This window comes from Helianthus annuus, chromosome 9 (genome assembly GCF_002127325.2).
Source record: "Helianthus annuus cultivar XRQ/B chromosome 9, HanXRQr2.0-SUNRISE, whole genome shotgun sequence".
NCBI classification, from domain to species: Eukaryota; Viridiplantae; Streptophyta; class Magnoliopsida; order Asterales; family Asteraceae; genus Helianthus; species Helianthus annuus.
In genome coordinates, this window is record NC_035441.2 from 170,818,286 (window position 1) to 170,835,181 (window position 16,896).

The 16,896-nt window shown below is 38.9% G+C and overlaps 5 protein-coding genes across 5 annotated transcripts; 3 read left to right on the plus strand and 2 right to left on the minus strand.

Moving 5' to 3' along the window:
- Positions 1-2,598: 2,598 nt before the first annotated feature.
- On the minus strand, positions 2,599-3,420 carry LOC110876744. Its single transcript, XM_022124903.1, has 2 exons — positions 3,334-3,420; positions 2,599-3,285 (listed from the first exon to the last, which is right to left on the minus strand). The coding sequence occupies exons 1-2, from the start codon at positions 3,418-3,420 to the stop codon at positions 2,599-2,601; spliced, it is 774 nt and encodes a 257-aa protein (XP_021980595.1).
- A 294-nt stretch (positions 3,421-3,714) lies between these two features.
- LOC110876743 lies at positions 3,715-5,037 on the plus strand. Its single transcript, XM_022124902.2, has one exon. The coding sequence runs from the start codon at positions 3,715-3,717 to the stop codon at positions 5,035-5,037; it is 1,323 nt and encodes a 440-aa protein (XP_021980594.2).
- Positions 5,038-5,594: 557 nt separating this feature from the next.
- On the plus strand, positions 5,595-9,812 carry LOC110879556 (U-box domain-containing protein 5). Its single transcript, XM_022128028.2, has 5 exons — positions 5,595-5,854; positions 5,931-6,116; positions 6,186-6,293; positions 7,809-8,614; positions 8,877-9,812. The coding sequence occupies exons 1-5, from the start codon at positions 5,804-5,806 to the stop codon at positions 9,658-9,660; spliced, it is 1,935 nt and encodes a 644-aa protein (XP_021983720.1). The 5' UTR covers positions 5,595-5,803; the 3' UTR covers positions 9,661-9,812.
- Positions 9,813-12,926: 3,114 nt separating this feature from the next.
- On the minus strand, positions 12,927-13,965 carry LOC110879554 (CBS domain-containing protein CBSX3, mitochondrial). Its single transcript, XM_022128027.2, has 5 exons — positions 13,695-13,965; positions 13,543-13,624; positions 13,379-13,452; positions 13,238-13,298; positions 12,927-13,166 (listed from the first exon to the last, which is right to left on the minus strand). Exons 1-5 carry the CDS (start codon positions 13,926-13,928, stop codon positions 13,024-13,026), a joined length of 594 nt encoding a protein of 197 aa, XP_021983719.1. The 5' UTR covers positions 13,929-13,965; the 3' UTR covers positions 12,927-13,023.
- A 226-nt stretch (positions 13,966-14,191) lies between these two features.
- On the plus strand, positions 14,192-16,844 carry LOC110879552 (proline-rich extensin-like protein EPR1). The gene is made up of 2 exons (XM_022128023.2): positions 14,192-14,277; positions 14,456-16,844. Exon 2 carries the CDS (start codon positions 14,482-14,484, stop codon positions 16,732-16,734), a length of 2,253 nt encoding a protein of 750 aa, XP_021983715.1. The 5' UTR covers positions 14,192-14,277; positions 14,456-14,481; the 3' UTR covers positions 16,735-16,844.
- The last annotated feature ends 52 nt before the right edge of the window (positions 16,845-16,896 follow it).

Consider the following 16,896-nt stretch of genomic DNA (forward strand, 5'->3'; position numbering starts at 1 on the left):
TATATGGTATTATATGGTGTTACATATTGTTATACGGTGTTTGTATAGTGTTATATAGTATTATATATAGTGTTATAATACACTTCTCACACTTTGAGCACTTTTTACAGGATCCTCTACCTATATATATATAGGGTTAGGTTCTGCTACAAAGTCCATTTTTACTACAAAGTGTACAAAGTCTTAAAATACCACAATTTCAGCCATAAAACACACTCAAAACCCAAAAATAACATAGTGAAGATCACTAAAACAAAATATCCAAACCCTAACATTCCTTAAAATCTTCAAACACACCATCGTACAACTATGAATATAAATCACAACATGATAATCAACATAAAACACAATAATATTAGTCATTCGATAATCAAAGCATTATCATTCAAAATACAACACAAAACCCACAAATATGGTGTTTTAGTAATCTCCACTATGTTATTTGTGGGTTTTGAGTGTGTTTTATGGTTGACATTATGGTGTTTTTTGACTTTGTACACTTTGTAGGAAAAATAGACTTTGTAGCCAATTCCCACCATATATATATATATATATATATATAAATTGAAGGGGTATAACCACACTACACAAATATGTGATATAACCCTCATCTCTTACGCAATTGTCAAAGTGTCGAATAACCCCACATGATGGGGGTGACCACTACACATGGCCTAATAAAAGATTACATCTAATGTCAAATGTCATTCTCTCCTCTAACCTATTTCTAATTGATGCCACATGGCATTTTCGTCTTTATTTGTTTAATAATATATAATAACTAATATCTAATTTTAATTTGTGATTAAGAATATGCATAAATGATTTATAATTTTAAAAACTATGATTTTAGTATTTTCTTAAAATAAAATAGTTTAAATTACAAAAAAAAAAAAAAATTATCATCCATATATGAGATTATATATAAAACCGATATATGAGTTTTTCTAGCATATAAATAAAAGCTAAAAAACAGCAACTAAACAGAGGACTATCTCGTAAAAAGACTTAAATTTTTTTTAAACTCAGTTTTAAAATTATAGACGGAGAGAACTTAAGGTTTTGAAGTTTTTTTAGATGAGATAATATTAAGGTTTGTAGCTACACTGATTTATGATTAATAAACGTGTTTTCAATTTAATACAACTAAGAAATATATTTAATTTCATTTTATACCTATTTGTGACATAGTCAATTAACCTTTAATAATGAAAAGATTTTATTTCTCATATATAAACCTTTAACTTATATCATAACTTTACAATAACTATATATTCATTAAGTCCGCATAACAATTATTAGTAAGAATAACAAATCTAATTTATATCGTACCTGTAAAATTGGCTTTTTACCAATAAAGAGAAAAAGAACAATTTAAATAATGAATTTTGTAAACATAATTCAGGTCTTACAGATTTATTTTAAATAAAAGTTATACTTAAAAGATACACAATGATAAAAATTATTATTATAATAGAGATACACAATGATAAAAACTATACGTAACGTAATACGTAATTTCATTCTTATTAATAAAATAGAAATTTGTGTATTACATGTTTTTGAGTATTCAACATTTGTAATACACGGCTATTATGGTATTTTCAGTGTTACTAATTACGATGGGCCAATTTTTGTGATAAATACAAGTTAGTTGTGTGAACTATCATACGGTAATAAAAATTCGTTTATATAAAGTTTCGTTACTAATTAACATAGGTCGTTAGTTATATAAAGTTTTTAAAGATTATATAATTATATCGTTTATGTTGTATAAACTCGTGTGATACGTAGGTATATAACCTAGTAATATATATAGTGTGCTCATGTGAAATTTGAAGGTTACATTTAGGTTTTCCAGGTTTGGAAACCTGAAACAAAATAGCACATCGCCTACATATGTTGGGGAGCTAAGTAAATTGGTTTGTTTTCATTCTTTTGTAAAATTCTTTAAGGGCAATCAAGGTATCATGGTGTTGAGGTTTGGAATCCCAAAACAAAATAGCATATCACCCACATATGGTGGTGAGCTAAGTCAGTTGGTGTGGGGCTTGGGTTTGGGTTTGGGCGTAGGAAACCCACCCAAGCCTTGCACGCCATCCCCTATGGGTTTAGCTTAGGGCGTTGCCCCTCTAGCATTGGAATTGTGTCTGGCGTGGGGCGTTGGCTGGGTTGAGGTGGCTGGCTGTGATTGGCTAGTTAATTAAATGAAACTTTTAATAGGGCTAACCATGCCCAGCTAAAAAAAAGTCATGCCACCCCACAAAAAAGCCACGCCACCCCACACCCAAAAAAAGCCACGCCCAACCAAGCCACACCATGTGGAGCCCACCTTCGTCACATGTCAACCTAACCCCCCAACCCAAACCCCCCACACCCTGCAGTCTAAGCAAATTGGTTTGTTTTCATTCTTTTGTAAAATTCTTTATGGGCAATCAAGGTTTCATGGTGTAAAACCCACCAAAAAAGAGATGACGTGTCACGTTTACGTAATCAAATGACTAATGACTAAATGTAAGTTTTTTTTTAAAGGTAAACTTTATTCACAACGCCAAACCCTCCAAATAAGGGTGACACAACACACAACTACAACATCTATCAAAACTCAAATTTACACCAACTTTTCCAACACAAATTCCTGTATTTAGAACGATTCCTAAACCACAAAAAACTGAGGGACTTAATATCTTGGAAAATCTCTTTAGGTTTCACTTCGATGCTACAAATAATACCATGAAGAACGATTCCAACACAAATACACCACGTCGCCACATGCATAATACCATGAAGAGCCTCTTTAGCTACGCTGCCAACATTATAGAACTCATGTGCCTCAACGAGGTCTTTAACCGAGATGAAAATAAACGGGTTCACCTTACACCACCGCGAAATATGAAACCAAACTTCCGAAGCAACCTGAGAAACACATAAGAGGTGATACGCAGACTCGATATCGTCCCCACACATAGAGCAAGAAACATCCTCGCTAAACGTGTTCCTGGTTTGAAGGGCCGAGAGAGTCGGGATCTGATCCATAACCACCCTCCACATGAACATGCAACATTTTCTAGGGACCCATTTCGGCCATTGCATAACAAATCTGTCGCTGAAATCGACGCTGCTGATCAAGAATTCCTTAAGTGCTTTAACTGAAAATTCTTTATTATTACCTCCCATCCAAACCCATTTATCGGGGGTATCTTTTATGATAACGTCGTCAAGAAGCTCGATCAGGTCGTTCCATTCTTGCAGCTCTACCACAGCGTTAGGAGTCCGTGTCCACTCCTATTGATCCATAAAATTATTCCCACCCTGGTTGAATCTGTCTGAGACCAGACACCGCTTATCTTTCTCTAAGTTGAAGAGCATAGGAAACCGATCCTTTAGCGGAACAGCAATGAGCCAAGGATCAATCCACATTTTGTTAGACTGACCATTTCTAATTTCCCCCTTAAAAACCTTATTGAGACCTTATCCACAGCCTTAACAATATTTTTCCACACACCGCTAATCGACCGTTCACAGGAAGCAACGACCAGCGCCGCTTGTGGTCATGGATAGAATTAATTACCAGCCTCCACATATTAAGTAATAATCTCAAACTTCATTAAAAACCTTAAACATTACAACCAATCAAACTTAAGGCTTACAAAACTAAGTGAACAACCTTATTAATGTCTATTACTCATCTTGATGTTCCCAAACACTTAGACCATGTGGAAAGCTAGACATCTGTCGTTTACGGGAAGGATGGCGTTAGCCAAGGCCGTGTTGGGGAGTCTTCCCTCTTATTTTCTCTTGCTTTTCTCAGCTCCGAAGTGTGTTTTAAACAAACTTGAAAAGATTCGCAGAAATTTCATTTGGGGAAAGACCGGTTCGGGCCATAAAATTAGATGGGTTAGATGGGCCTTCCTAGTTCAATCCAAGCGTAAAGGTGGGTTGGGAATGGGGGGGGGGGGGATTATGGATTTTAATCTGGCCATGTTAACCAAATGGTGTTGGCGGTTTAAGAAGGATCCCAATCACCTTTGGGCGAGGGTTGTCACGGCTATTCACAAGACTAGAAGAGTTGAAAAGCTTATCCCTTGTAACAAAAGTGTGCCGGGAGTATGGAAAGATATAGGCAAGACGGATGCGGATCTTTTGAAGTTTGGCATTAAGATGGACGAGAAGTTGGTTGCAAAGCTCGGTGATGGGGCAAATATAAAATTCTGGAAAGACTCTTGGCTATTGGATCGGCCTCTCAAAGATGCCTTTTCGGATATCTTCAGTTTAGCAAAGTTTAAAGATATTTCCGTTAAGGCGAATGCGGTTCAGGTTGGAGATACTTTGCAATGGAGATGGGACTGGATTAGGGACCCGACTTCGGTCTCCGAGTGGATGCAAGTCGGCGATCTTATGAGACTTTTGGGGCAGGTTGCTTTTAATGGTTCTGTTGATGTGTGGAGATGGAGATCCGAGGTCGGGGTTCCGTTCTCTACTAAACAAGTCCGAGGAGATATCTTGAATGCCGTTTCGGGGGGGGGGGGTTTCTTTTGGAACTATTGGGCACCGTCGAAGTGTAATTTTCTAGCTTGGAGAGCAACTCGGGGGTTTATAGCATCGAAGGAAGGTCTGGTGCACCGGGGTGTGCCGTTACCGGATACTTTGTGTGCTCGGTGTGGGTTAGAGGTAGAGACCCCGGACCATATTTTTCTTAACTGTTTGTGGGCCAAAAGCATTTGGTGGAATATGCTAGCTTGGATGCGGATTAGCTTTCCAACCGAGTGCAATAATCTTATGGATCTCTTCGATGCGATTAAGGAGTGCCCGGGGAGCAAAGTGTGGAAACGTATAGTCCATGTGGTTAGTTTGGCGACGGTATGGAGGATTTGGGGTGCTAGAAACTCTAAAACTTTCGAAGACACTTTTATCCCTATTAGCAAAACGGTGGACCTTATCAAAGAGGACGCTTTCTTTTGGATTTCCAACAGAGCAAGACTGAAGGCTCCCTCGTGGGAGAATTGGAAATTTTTCAATGTAGCCGATCTTTTGTAATGTTTTTTCGGTTTGTTTTTCTCCTTTTCGGTTGTTGTTTTTCCAGTCTCTTGTTGGCTCTTTATATATATATATATATATATATATATATATATATATATATATAAAGTGTTGTTTGCCGTTTAAATAAAAACTTAGACCATGTGCAATGGTCTATGTAGTCCGCTATTTCACGCCCACCGCCTCCACCTCGTGAAACACCAAAAAAAGGCTGAGCTCGTTGTTTGAATCATGCGGTGTGGTTTGTTTTTTCAATGTTACCAATGAAAAACAACAACTTTCGTGAATAAAAAAATCAATTTACTTTATTTCTACACATATTTTATTAGCTAATTTCTACCTATGAAGTGTCAAATAAATACCTGTTTTAACTACCTTTTGAGTATGAATTAACATATTTTATTTATATGAAAAAAGAGAAAAGAGATATACATATGAATGAGTCAAACTTCTACAAAAACGTGCCAAAGTACTGAGTCGGGTCATACATATGGTGACATATTTTATGGACCACAGTGGTGATATTATTATTAGTTGAACATCACCTACTCGTCACCTATGCCATCGCCTTTTTTAACCTTTTTCTGCCGTAGACCTAAAGTCTTAAGTCTTCCCCCTTGACCAACCTCCCTTATAATGCAACACCATTGAAACTAATTGCCACTAATTCTACAGTTATTTTCGTTTATTTTTCAGACCATGGTCCATCCACCTTTTTCTCCAGCTAACCCATAACAAAACTTCAATCAACAAACTTGTAGTGAAAATGGAGACTGTGACTCTTGTGGAGCATCAATACACAACAACTACATGGAAAGTAAGCATTCAGTTCTCCAACTTTTTATATGTTTTCATATGTTAAATAAGCTTGAAAGTAAGTTTGATAACCACAGGTTCATCATTTGGCATGCTTGGAAGTTAAAAATATCATGGAGAAAATCACAAGAATATTCACAGCACTTGAGTCTGCTCGGCCCCGGTGCAAATCAGGATTACAATTGCTATGCTCATTACACAAATACATGGAAAGATGCAAATTGCTTCTTCGCTATTGTTCTGAATCCAGCAAGCTTTACTTGGTAAGTTTTACGGCTTTGTTTCTTGAATTGTATTCACTTAGTTCTTGATTTAATTAGCCGTTATTGCAGGCGATTAGTGGAGAGAAGATCATTGTGAGGTGTGAAAGGATTCGTTATTCGTTGGAGTTATGTTTGAGCCAACTTCAAAACATGGTCGAACCGACTTTGGCTTTGCAGGTTTGTAAATTATTATTATTCATTCGAATTGTTGGACATTGGACTAGTCTTGATACTTACGGTACAACTAGGGGTATGAATGAGCCGGGTTGAGCCTGAGCCTTCCACTACTCGAGCTTGGATCTTCATGTTTTTATGAAGCTTGAGCTCAAGCTCAGCTCGGTTCAAGTCTACTTATTTGAGCTCGAGCGCAGCTCGCGAGTAAAACCCAAAGCTCGAGCTATTTTTTTGAACAATCTTAAACGGGCTAAAATCTCGGCTCGAGCTCGACTCGTCAATGTTATTAGTATAAATCAGATGGGCTTAAGTTGAAACCGACCTGGGCTTTTTAGGATTAAATTATAATCATTATTATCATTGTACTATATAAAAGAACTCAAATTTTGTTTGGTTTGTATTTCACATTCAAGCTCAGGCTCGTTCGAGCTTTTAACCAACCTGATCTCGAATAGCTCTCGAGGCTCTAGGCTTGTTTACACCCATGGGTACATGGAAAACACTTATCGTTTAAACCAATATTACTTAAAACTTACGACAACGTGACAAATCAAACTGATACCATCATGACAATCTTGGTACCACGGCGGCTCAACCGAACATCGGTAGCGGTACTATTGAAATTCTTATTGGTATCCGTTTTTTATGGTTTTTCTGTGTTGATATCGAACATCGGTAGCGGTACTATTGAAATTCTTATTGGTATCCGTTTTTTATGGTTTTTCTGTGTTGATATCGAACATCGGTAGCGGTACTATTGAAATTGTTATTGGTATCCGTTTTTATGGTTTTTCTGTGTTGATATCGATATCCTTCTGGGCATATGATGATTTTAATTTTTGAGTCTTATTTTTATTATTATAAACCGAATTGATCCCGACTAATTCTCGCAACAACGCTCGTGGAAATTCCACTGGTTTGGTTTATTTAATCGGTGATTGAGTAGGTTTGGAAATTCCACTGACGCGGTGCGTTTCCTCAAGCGGGTTCAGCAGGTGGTAAGCAGTAACACCGCGCATGTTAAGGGGCAGAATTTTGTGTTTAGCAGGGTAGGGTTTGCTATTCAGAAGGGGGTAGCGGCGCAACTTGTTGCTCGTCTACCTGCCATTAGTCTGTAATCGTCTTTGTTCATTATTTATGCCATGATTTTTTTATTTATTATAAATAGGATCCTTGTAATAGTACAATGAAGAGTACTCTTAATTATTGAAGTTATAAGTCACTGAGTCAGTTAGAATTTTATTGGGTTAAAAGTTGTTCAGTTTGAATTTTAAACATAGAGTTAGGATAAGTGTGGTTTAATTATTTGGTTTATTTTGTTGGTGTTTGAGTAGGTTTGGTTTATTATCTGTAGTTGTCTATTAATTTGGTGTGCTTTGGTTTATAATGAGAATCAAACGAGTTTGTTCATTTCATGTTTTTGTGATCGATTAAGGGCCGGCTTTTCCAACAATGCATCTGCTTGAACAAGCTTTCTTGATCATGTTCTTATAATCTTATGTGTGTTAATTGTTGCAGATATCCCAAATTGTTGATTATATAAAAAGTGTGGCTTTTATTTTGGACACCTCCGAAGATGAAGCAGGGAGAGTTTTACTTGCTTTACTCCATCAAGACATAAAAGCATCGAAATTTGCTAAAACTGAGGAACTCAAAGCTTTCAAATTTGCAGCTTCCAGGTTACACATTACATCCCCATTAGCACTCGTGATCGAGAAACGCTCCATAAGAAAGCTGCTTAGCAAGATCTGTGATACCGACCCGGTAAAAAAGAAAATCCTGAACTATTTGTTATATCTTGTGAAAAAATACGGGAATCCAACCAAACTACAACAAACAGAAGGTGTTGAAGGTGATGATGATGGTGGTGATGTTTTTGATTCACTTGAAATGCCAATGAGGTTCAAAAACCGTCACTTAAGTGCTCTCTCGTCTGCTAGCTTGGTACCCAGTTTCAACAGTTCCTTAGGTGATTTGAATCTGCAAGTAGACGATATTTCGATCATGTCTTCTGATGCTGGCACTGAAGATGGGTTTGATGAGGTTCAAGAAAAATCTACAGGATTCAAGTGTGATCCTATTCTAGATAACGGGCCAAACTTGTTTATACTTGGAAATCTTTCTGTACTTCCATGGGCATCAAGGCGTAAGGCGATTGAAGATGTGAAAGCCCATTTAGAAGATGATCAAGAGTCTCATCTTTTCATATCTACAAGTTATGTTAAACCTGTTTTCAAGTTCTTGAAAGAGGCTGATCGAAAAGGTGATTCAGTAGCCAAAAGACATGGAGCTGAGTTGCTTTTGATGTTCTTGAAAGAATCCAGGTAATTGTTATTTGATAAAAATCAGAAAAGAATACATTTTTCTAGTGTGTTGCATCTTTATAATCATATCATAACACATTAACAATTTCATGCAATTATCCATGAGGACCATGACATATGCAAATATTTGGTTGTATATATGCTTGTTCTTGCGTAAACGCTAGATATTTTTATACACGCAAATAATAATACATACATGTGTCATATAGTGTCACATATCACATTACTTTAACTAACTGGATTCTCATGGCATGATATACAGATCTGATAGACCACCTTTATTAAAAGATGTGATGAGCGACCTCTCTTTGTTTCTGGATTCCGATATCACTGAAGAAGCGTTACAAATACTAGAACTGTTATCTTTCCACCATCACTACACTTCTGAAATTGTGACATCTGGCATTCTGTTGACCGTTATAAAACTAATAAAGAACCCAAAGAGCAAACAACACAATGTGATTATGGCCTTGAGAGTGCTTTGTAACCTTTCTGCTCACATGGATCTAGGGCATCACATGATCTACCTAGGCTTCATTCAAGATTTGGTGACATTTTTGGATGATCTGTTGCTGTCTAGTTATTGTATCAAAGTATTCAAAAATCTATGCGCTATTGAAGAAGCTGCAGACCAGTTTCATATCAACTGCATTACCTCAATTGGTGAGCTGCTTGAATTGGGTAAAGATGAAGAACAAGAAGATGCAGCTGAGATTCTATTGTCGTTATATTGCCAACGTGAAGAACTGCGTGGAATTTTGTTGCAAGAAAACATAGTTTCAAATTTGGTTAATATAAATGGAAATGGGAGTTCTAAGGGTAGGTTGTTGGCGGGCGAGTTACTCCAGTTATTAAATAATGGCGCTGATGATTGTTTACAGGCATTCAACCTTTCGGACACCTCACAAAGCACAAATGGTAACTTTAAAACATGTTCCAAGTCATCGGACACCTCACAAAGCACAAGTGGTAAAGTTAAAACATGTTCCAAGTCAACGGGATTTTTTGGTAGGCTCAAATCGAAATTTAGGAAATTTGTATGGTAACTAATGGCGCCAATAGTATCACATAATATTCAAATGTAGTCAAATTGTATTTTTGGTTGATATTATGTAGAGATAATATCTCCTATAATCATGTAATATCTTAGTGTATATATGCTTACAAAATCAATAGAATAAAACATAGTTTCATGTTCTCACATGGTATCAGCCATACCAACGATCCCCTCCAACTAACCTACTTTTTTTTCCTCCTTCCTTCTTCTCCTCCCATGGCTGCCGTCGACCCCTCCACCCTTCCTCTCCATTCGTTTTGCCATCTGATCAACATCAAACTGAACTCTTCGAACTATCTTTCCTAGAAAAATCAAGCCATTCCTGTCTTCTCCTATCTCCATCTCGACGGTTATATCGATGGTACCTCCGTCACCCCGTCGGAAACCATCACTACCGGTGAAAAAACCGAGCCGAATCCCAAATACATCGCCTGGAAAGAGGCTAATCAAAGGGCTGTGTTGCTGATTCATTCGTCTCTTTCCGAAGAGGCCATGGCCGAAACCATCGGTCATTCTTCAGCCTTTCAAGTTTAGAAGGCACTTGAAGCCGCCTATAGCCACCAATCCCTTGAACGGATGCATACTGTAACAACCCGACTTTCCAGGTCATTACGTAGATCTATCAATTCTTGCTTAATTGACTTGTACTCTCGAGATTCCGATTATCGCAATGGGTTAAACGATATTTTAAACTATATTCTACAACGCGTTCACAACGCTTATTTCAAACGCAGTTATCGCATTTAAACGCAGTTTACAACGCTTACTATTTAAACGCATTTTATCGCATATTATTGTTTGTTTAGACTAAACGCTATCACAACGCTACCGCAACGAAATCTCAACGCAACTTGAAACACAGATTTACTTTATGCTTTACTGGCTTTATGTGTGTTATTGGTGTGATTTCTTGTTTAATGTTATGTGGTTATCTCAACACAACACTTACTCGCAACTCGCTTAAACGCAACGCAACGCTTAACGCACGAAACGAAAGTTGGAAAGCTAACTCGCACAACTCGACAAGTCGAATGACCATTCGATCGAATGGACATCCATTTGACCCTCGCACTCTCCACCGCCTTACTCTCTCTCACCCTATAAATACACGTACACGCTAATGTTCACTAATGTGACAGCTCCATCCGACCCAACTCGCTCCCAAGTCATTCTCAAGCACTTTTCTCTCGATTCAAGGCCATTTCGTAAGTGTTTATCCCTAAATCTTGTACTTCCATCATCACTATACACTTCTATATCATCTTCTCCATCAAAATCACTAGTTTTCTTCTTGAAATCACCTAATTTGGACTTCTTGAAGATGGTTCTAACATGGTTGCTTATGCAAACTGTTGGTTGACATCATCTCATCAAGATTGGTTCAGATCTAACAGATTTCCACACTCATAACTTGAAATCTTGTTGAGAATTCGACATACTTCAACATTTTCAAAACATGTTCTACTTTTCTTCAAACTTCCTTCAACATTCTACTCATGTTGAGAGCCGGTTTGAAAACGGATTTCCACCAGAGAGATGACCGATTCACGGTTGAACATGAAATCTCATCAGGGACAGTTAGTCTGATCGAATGGGGTGATTCCCATCCGACTGAGCTGGACTTGGTGTGGTTTCCCGTTGTTTGACACATCGCCACGCCGTCTCCGTTAAATCGCAAACTTGTTAACTTAGAAAAATTTCAAATTTTCAAAACAATAGGTTGCCCACTCGAGTGGCCATCCGATCGAATGACCATCCGATCGAATGACCATTCGACTAGGTGACTTGTCTCTTGTACTATCTCTTGTTCAAAACGATTTGACCAAAACTTCAAACTACCAAGCTCTCGATCGAATAGCCATCTGATCGAATGGCCATCCGTCCGCGTGACCTTCCGACCGGTTGACTTGTTTGAATACTACAACGAAAACTTCAGAAGTTTTGAAACGATTTACAAACACCCACCTCTCATTCGAATGGGTAATCACCTGTTCGACTCACTATTCGACACTCTGTTTACACTCTGTTCAACGCTTACGCTACTGTTCTATGCTCAGGCTAACTCTAAGCGCTCCCTTCAATCCAAGACAGTGTGTGTTTAGCAACTACGAACTCACTGTGAGTATACTCGAACCCATTTTCTTTTAACGCACTTTGAGTGTTACATACGTTCTCTATCAAAACACATCAACACACAACGCAAACACTTTTAAACGCTAACCACTCTCGCATGTTATACGTGATTCGTGAATGCTTGTATGTTATGTTTACACAGTGATTGTGTGCCTGACACCTTAGTAACGATAGTACTATAGTTTGGACTCAGCACCTGTCGTGGACAGGGGTTGTTAAGGGCCTTACTTCACATGTTCATAGTGGTGAAAATGTGTTGCGCATTCTACAACTCGCAGTTATGTCGGTTGCATGCGTCATTGTCGATAACTTACTTGGTTCACAGTGGTGAAATCGAAAATAACCTAAAGTAATTCAAAATAGAAAATAACCTAAATTAATTCAAACGGCCCTCCTTTTCTTTTACTTTGTACATGGTGGCCCACTAACAAGCCTGATAAATCTTATAGAGGAGTTGCGTTAGGACTTGGCCCATTGGGCCATTCTAGTTCAAGTCTGAGTGATTTAAAAGAGGTTGGTCGCCTTGTTGGGCACTGGTCTGGTGATTCAATAGCAAAATGACATGGAGCCGAGTTGCTTTTGATGCCATGCAACTGTTACACCTTTATAATCATTTCGGTTTCATCTTTGGTTAACTAACGCCCAAAGAGCGGATTATTGTCGGTTGAGTTACTATGGTTGTTAACTAACGTCCCTAATGGTTGTTTTTTTTCTTTTGAACGATAACATCAAGAACACCCGTGTGATAAGGATGACAACACCTAGGAATCCCCTAGACAAAACCCCAAAAAATCCGCATTCCTTGCTTGGGTTAGAACCCCAGACCTCCCACTAAAAGGATAAAGTCTCTACCAAGTAGAGCAAACCGCCCCACATTGGCAAATACGTTCCAAATAATTGGGGCTTTTTAGTCGGATCAAATCAAAATTTAGGAAATCTGTACGATGAAAGTTAGCGTGTAAGGTGACAAGTTTGGGTGTTTTCGCCAATTTGCTATTATTCAAAGAAAAACTATTTTATAGTTAAACTTTAGATTTATTTAACAAAGTTTAAACTTATGTAAAATTCACCTTAATTATACTAGTGGATTATATGTTCTGTAATATATTTTAAGAAAAGAAGTAAGAAATTAGGGCATGAGTGAGTCCCTTTTGAAACATATTATTATTCATCTGTTAAAAGAGAAAGTACAAGAGGAAGTTGGTTTCATTAGGAGAAACTAATAATAGTCGCCTTTGATGAAGTCATTTAACTTATTCACTTCACCTCTTTGTTGATCCACAACTGTCCGTACAACATCAACCATAGAAATCATCCCCACTATCCTTCCATCGATGACCGGTACATGTCGTATCTGGTTTTCTGTGATCAAAACAACTCGGTTCTATTAGTATGTATACGGATCAAAACTGAAAACCCAAGTAGTTATATACCTGACATTAGTCGCATTGCTTGATAAACATTTGTGTCGGATGCCACCGTTACCAGTTTGTTCTGTTGAAGTTAACAAACAGATAAGAATTCAACATCGAAAATTGCACGTGACGATTACGATATCATACAAATATGCTGACCTGGCTTGTCATGATTTCCTGGACTTTGGTGTATTTATATGATTTATCCTTAGCAATTACCTTCTGCAAGCAATCTGGATATTATTATGGTCAATTGCAAATATGTTCAACTAGAATCGTTGTATCGTATCATATCATGTTCATGTATTCATGTTTGAAATAACCTCTTTCAGTGACGATTCCTGCAATCATCTGTTCATCTCCAGGCTTAAGAACCACTAAAGATCCAATATTGTTTCGAGCCATCTGCATAATTACCACAAATTCAGGTAAAATGTCTTGGATTTAATAGAAATCGATTAATATGGTGACGTACTTGTTTTGCAGCATCATAGACGGTGTCATCGCTCTTGCACCAGAGCCATGATCCAACATCTTCATCTTCTTTTTTCATTAAAACTTCTGCGACTGTTGTATTTTCCAAACCCTTTAGATTCAATAGCGGTGATTTTACGATCGATGCATTTTCTGTATACTTTTGCAGTTGTTGCAAGACTGGTACTCGAAATGTCTCCCGACAAGATTTTATAACTCTTGCAATAACTTGCATCTTGACTGAAAACCGACAACTTTCGTGCCTTGGAATTTAGGAGAGGCTAAAAGGGGAAATGTGTATATGACCGTATGAAAACGTGTTTATCTTGTGATGATATATGGATGGAAACTATTGTTCTTTTCTTGGATTAGCAAACATCAAGTCAAAGAAAAGGATTTTCAAGCTTTTCTTTGACAAGTTAGTTGCTTCAACAATTGGCAACCTAAAATGCTGCATTCTCTATTATGACTTGTACTTTGATCGTCAAGAGTTGTACCCTGAGTCGGAACGAATGGTGTACAAGTCGTTGCAGCATGGACAAAGGGTTGCATCTTAAAAGGTGATGCTAGACTTGCCAGACAAGGTAAATCAGCATAAAAAAGTTGCCTACAAGAGGGGCAAACTTTGTAAAACTCGTGTTTTCAGCCAACTTCATGGCCTGTTCCTATTGTATCAAACTTGTATTTATAGCGATTCTTTCCTTTTTATGTTACGATATCACACAACTGATTATTTGAATTTGCCACCATCTTTTTTTGTAGCATTTTTTCATTGTTGAAGAGAAACAATGGCTGAAAAAAAGACTTTAGGCTTCCGTTTTCGCCTACCTTGGTTACCACTGCCTCGTGCCCGAGAGCTACCTACGCAACCACAACGCACCGCCACACAAACCTCTGTTGCATCAACTCCTGCTCAAAGGCCACCGTTTCGGCCTCCAGGGAAATCCCCAGCACCACCGCCAGCGGCACCAGCACCGGCAACAGTAGCTACACCAGCACCTTATTTGCCTAGACGATCTCCACCACAGCCAGCGGCATCACCACCGTCTGTTACACCTAAGTCAACAATACCTAAATCTCAACCTGCTAAACCAATTGAACCTGTTGCAACTCAGCCTGCAAAAAAACCTCAGGCCACCACAGAAACTATGGTTCCAGTAACCCCGATTCAAACACCACCACCGTCTGTTTCACCCAAGTCATCGGTACTGAAATCTCCAATCACTAAACCTAATGAATCTGTGGCTGCTCAGCCTGCCAAAGAAACCCAAACCACCAACGAACCCAAACAAACCATTCTTACTGCAGATCCAGGCAGCCCACCTCCATCGCCACCACCATCTGTTTCACCCAAGTCATCAGTGCCCGAATCTCCTATTGCTAGACCTACAGAATCTGTTGCAGCTCAGCCCGCCAAACAAACCATTCTAACTGCAGACCCTGGAACCCCACCTCTTTCGCCACCGCTTAGTCCGCTTACGCAAGCTCGATCCCCACCCAGTCCCACCCAAACTCCATCACCACCACCACCACCACCACCACCATCCATTTCACCTAAGTCTTCAGTACCTGAATCTCCAACTGCTAAAACTACTGAATCCATTGCAGCTCAGCCCGCCACCACTGAAACCACACGAACCATTGTAACTGCAGATCCCGGAACCCCACCTCCATCGCCACCACTTAATCCGCTTACGCAAGCTCAACTCCAACCTAGTCCTCCCCAAACACCACCACCACCATCGGTTTCACCTAAGTCATCAGTACCGGAATCGCCAATCGCTAAAACTACTGAACATGTTGCAGCTCAGCCCGCCAAAGAAACTCAAACCACCACTGAAATCGTACCAACCATCGAAAATGCAGATACAGCAACGCCACCTACTCAAACTCAATCACCGCCTAGTACTCCCCAAACGCCACTGCCACCATCCGTTTCTCCCAAGTCACCATTACCCGAATCTCCAATCGCTAGATCTACCGAACCTGTTGCAGCTCAGCCCGCCAACGAAACTCAAGCCACCACTGAAATCGTACCAACCATCGAAAATGCAGATCTAGCAACACCGCCTACGCAAGCTCAATCCCCGCCTAGTCCTCCCCAAACTACACCACCCCCATCGGTCTCACCTAAGTCATCATTACCGGAATCTCCAATCGCTAAAACTACTGAACCTGTTGCAGCTCAACCCGCCAAAGAAACTCGTACCACTGAAACCATACCAACCATTATAACCGCAGGTCCAGCAACGCCGCCTAGTCCTCCCCAAACCCCACCACCAGCAAACCAATCTCTGACCCGAACCCCGCCCAGATCTCCATCTCGATCAGCTTCTGAACCTACATCATCACCACCATCGCCTACCGCTAAAAGCACAAGCGAAGTTTCAGAAATCAAAACGTCAACCGAGATAACCGGAGAAAAACATCATGTGGATACAAATAATCTTTCCCTAGATGAAAAACCAAGAGAGACAACACAAACCACATCCATGAATTCACATTCAATGGATTTTAAATCTCGAAAACCGGAACTAACCGCAATCAAAGACGACATTTCCAAGTACATTCATAAGATAGCAGCCAAAGAATCTACAGATGAAAATCCTGCAAATGTTATCACAATTGCAGGTGATAACACAGGGGCATTGATGAATATGAGTTTAGATGAAATCAAAGGAGGCCATAAGCTTACTACTGATCAAGATACCACCATTAATGAAGATGAAAGCTCACAGAAAGATAGTGAAAATGAAGAACCAGATGCAATTGTTAATAGCAACACTCAAGGAATCAATAACTCAATGATGTTTGAGAGTTCTGTAACTGAAAGGAACCCAGGTGTTCATTTAGGATTCTACAGTAATCTAGCAAATATTGATGATTCAGTGGTGAAGAATACAAAGTCAATTGAGATGCAAAGAGCTGAAGCCAACATTACACCACCTCAACAACTAGTTTACGATCCGACAGTGGGAAGATCTTCTGAAGAAAATGATCCCCAGACGTCTGGCATAAGTTATGAGATTGAGGTTCTTTGATTTGAACAAGTGTTACGAGTAAAAATAAGGATGATGCTTCATCATTCATTGAATATATGTTTGTCTAATACATTATGTATATAATACTATGTGTGTAACAAACTCTAAAATTCCATGCTCAACGATATGATTAATGATCATATGTACCAAATACTGTATCCA

Bases quoted from the DNA above. Each gene is read 5' to 3' on its own strand.
- LOC110876744 (XM_022124903.1), bottom strand. From the start codon at position 3,420: ATGTGGATTGATCCTTGGCTCATTGCTGTTCCGCTAAAGGATCGGTTT. The intron at 3,286-3,333 runs GTCTCAGACAGA...ATGGATCAATAG, and splicing joins AGAAAGATAAGCGGTGTCTG to GAGTGGACACGGACTCCTAA.
- LOC110879554 (XM_022128027.2), bottom strand. From the start codon at position 13,928: ATGCAAGTTATTGCAAGAGTTATAAAATCTTGTCGGGAGACATTTCGA. The intron at 13,299-13,378 runs GTCAGCATATTT...TAACTTCAACAG, and splicing joins AGGAAATCATGACAAGCCAG to AACAAACTGGTAACGGTGGC. The intron at 13,167-13,237 runs GTATATAACTAC...TTTTGATCACAG, and splicing joins AGCAATGCGACTAATGTCAG to AAAACCAGATACGACATGTA.
- LOC110879556 (XM_022128028.2), top strand. From the start codon at position 5,804: ATGGAGACTGTGACTCTTGTGGAGCATCAATACACAACAACTACATGG. The intron at 6,117-6,185 runs GTAAGTTTTACG...CCGTTATTGCAG, and splicing joins AATCCAGCAAGCTTTACTTG to GCGATTAGTGGAGAGAAGAT. The intron at 6,294-7,808 runs GTTTGTAAATTA...TAATTGTTGCAG, and splicing joins AACCGACTTTGGCTTTGCAG to ATATCCCAAATTGTTGATTA.
- LOC110876743 (XM_022124902.2), top strand. From the start codon at position 3,715: ATGTGGAAAGCTAGACATCTGTCGTTTACGGGAAGGATGGCGTTAGCC.
- LOC110879552 (XM_022128023.2), top strand. From the start codon at position 14,482: ATGGCTGAAAAAAAGACTTTAGGCTTCCGTTTTCGCCTACCTTGGTTA.